This window comes from Octopus bimaculoides, chromosome 30, assembly GCF_001194135.2.
Source record: "Octopus bimaculoides isolate UCB-OBI-ISO-001 chromosome 30, ASM119413v2, whole genome shotgun sequence".
Lineage (NCBI taxonomy): Eukaryota > Metazoa > Mollusca > Cephalopoda > Octopoda > Octopodidae > Octopus > Octopus bimaculoides.
In genome coordinates, this window is record NC_069010.1 from 8,960,237 (window position 1) to 8,962,638 (window position 2,402).

Sequence of the window (2,402 nt, forward strand, 5' to 3'; positions counted from 1 at the left end):
ATGCATCAGGACATTTATTATTATTATTATTTTTTTTTTTATGTCAGGCAAAGCCATTCCTGGTTGGGAAATTGCATTGTTGACCATGAAGAAAGGAGAAATTTCCTGGTTTTTAATCCAACCTGAATATGGTTTCCAGGAAACCGGCTGTCCACCAAGAGTACCTCGAAATGCTACAGGTAGGCCCCCTATATTTTTTATGTCTCTTTGTTTCCATCATTGATGTCTAGCTCCAGGATCAGTCCTGATCCGATGGATCTATGACTGAAGAAGTTTCACCTGTGACCATCCTGTCTTTTATACAAACGTTGTGTGTGTCTATGTTAATGGCATCCCCTCATTGTAGGATGTTTGCTTTCGCTTTTAATTGAAAAAACAAAAGAAAAGCGATTTTGAAGAGTTTTATCCTGTGCTCTAATATGTTTCGTATTATTAGACTAATACTTGTGTTAAGCGTTTGTTGATCGGTGTTAATTTATTGATTAATTGAAATGACTGATCGATCGATCGATGTAATTAATTGATTCGTTTGAATTTGTGTCTTTTATTTGAACAGCGTTGTTTGAAATTGAAATTTTGTCCATTTCTGATCATGTAAACGTAGGAGACTTCTTCCTAATGTCTGAGGTAAGTCATCACCATCATTGTCATCATCTTTGACAGCATCATTGTCATCATTGCCATTGTTGTCATCATCACATCTATTTTTCCCTGCTGGTTGGATTGGCTTTCATATTCTGAGCCCCCTCCCATTGGGCACTATACATCATCATCATTTAACGTCCACCTTCGATGCTGGCATGGGCAGGATAGTTCACAGGAGCCAGCCAAGTAGAAAAACTGCCCTAGGCTACTACTGTGTCTGTTTTGGCAGGGTTTTTACAGCTGGATGCCCTTCCGGATGCCAACCACTTTACAGTGTGGACTGGATGTTTTTTATGTGCCATTGGAACGGGAGCCAGTCAGGGGTGCACCGACCCCAGCTACGATATTGGTCTTACTTGACTCAACAGGTCTTCTCAAGCACATCATATCACCTGACATATGAGAAGTATTCTTAAAAGGGCTGGACGTGGTTGGCTGTGATCTCACTTTAGTTGATGGGTCTTCTCAATCACAGCGTGTCTCCAAAGGTCCTGGCCTCCTGTTATTGCCTCTGTGGGGCCCAATGTTCGAAGGTCATGCTTCACCACCTCATCCCATATCTACCTGGGTCTACCTCTTCCACAGGTTCCTTCTACAGTTAGGGAATGGCACTTCCTCACACAGCTGTCTTCATTCATACACAACACATGGCCATACCAGGGGAGTTGACTCCCTTGCACCATATATTTGATGCTTCTTCTGTCCAACTTTTCTCTCAGGGTACTTCCACTCTGTCATGTATGCACACTGACATTACACATCCAGTGGAGCATACTAGCTTCATTTCTTTCAAGCCTACACATGTCCCTCAGCAGTCATGGCCCACATTTCACTGCCTTGCAGCATAGCAGTTCGCATACATGCATTATACAGTCTACCTTTTACTCTGAGCGAGAGGCCCTTTGTCACCAGCAGAGGTAGGAGCTCCCTGAACTTTGCCCAGGCTATTCTTATTCTAGCCGCTACACTCTCAGAGCAACCACCCCCCACTACAGACTTGGTCGCCTAGGTAACAGAAGCTATTAACTACTAGTTTCTTCCCCTGGCATGTGATGGAATCTGTTTGCTGTACATTGTTTCTTAAATCGTTTACTGATCTCTCTTACCGTTCTTCACTCTTAAATCCAGGAAGAAAGATATGCCGTCACATTTGAGTCCATCTGCCAACTTGTTGGAACCTACAAGCAGGTAAGAACATTTTTATATCTTTTGTTGTTATTTTTTTATTGTTGTTGTTGTTATTATTATTATTAATATGGTTAGCTGACAAACCGTTAGCGTACCATAGAAAATGCTTAGCTGCATTTTCCTACAGCTTTACTTTCTGAGTTCAAATTCCGCCAAGGTCATCTTTGCCTTTCATCCTTTTGGGGTTGATTAAATAAGTACCAGTTGAATTCTGGGGTCGATGTAATCAACCCCTCCCCTGAGATAGCTGGCCTTGTGCCAAAATTTGAAAGCAACATTATTATTACTATTATTATTATTATTATTATGATTATTATTGTTGTTGTTATTATTATTATTATTGTTATTATTATTATTATTATTATTATTATTACTATTATTATTATTATTATTATTGTTGTTATTATTTTTATCATCTTTAATAGGAAGGTTATACATTCTTCAAACAGAATCATTTCCAGAAAGCTGTTCAGAAATACAACAAGGTAAGTTCTACTGTTTTTTTTTTAATCTGTTGTAGTGGGTGGTCAGCATTGGACAGCCTGAGGCTGTTGTTATAGAAGATATTT

General features: G+C 39.6%; 1 protein-coding gene across 2 annotated transcripts in view; it reads left to right on the plus strand.

Annotated features, from left to right (window-relative positions):
- Window positions 1–2,402, plus strand: part of LOC106881868 (inactive peptidyl-prolyl cis-trans isomerase FKBP6) — a 46,147-nt gene that overhangs the window by 36,032 nt on the left and 7,713 nt on the right. For both annotated transcript variants that reach the window (XM_052978050.1, XM_052978051.1), the window contains 4 exons: window positions 48–179; window positions 557–627; window positions 1,774–1,833; window positions 2,259–2,318. In XM_052978050.1, coding sequence (XP_052834010.1) covers window positions 48–179; window positions 557–627; window positions 1,774–1,833; window positions 2,259–2,318 — 323 coding nt within the window. The remainder of the gene's footprint in view (window positions 1–47; window positions 180–556; window positions 628–1,773; window positions 1,834–2,258; window positions 2,319–2,402) is intronic.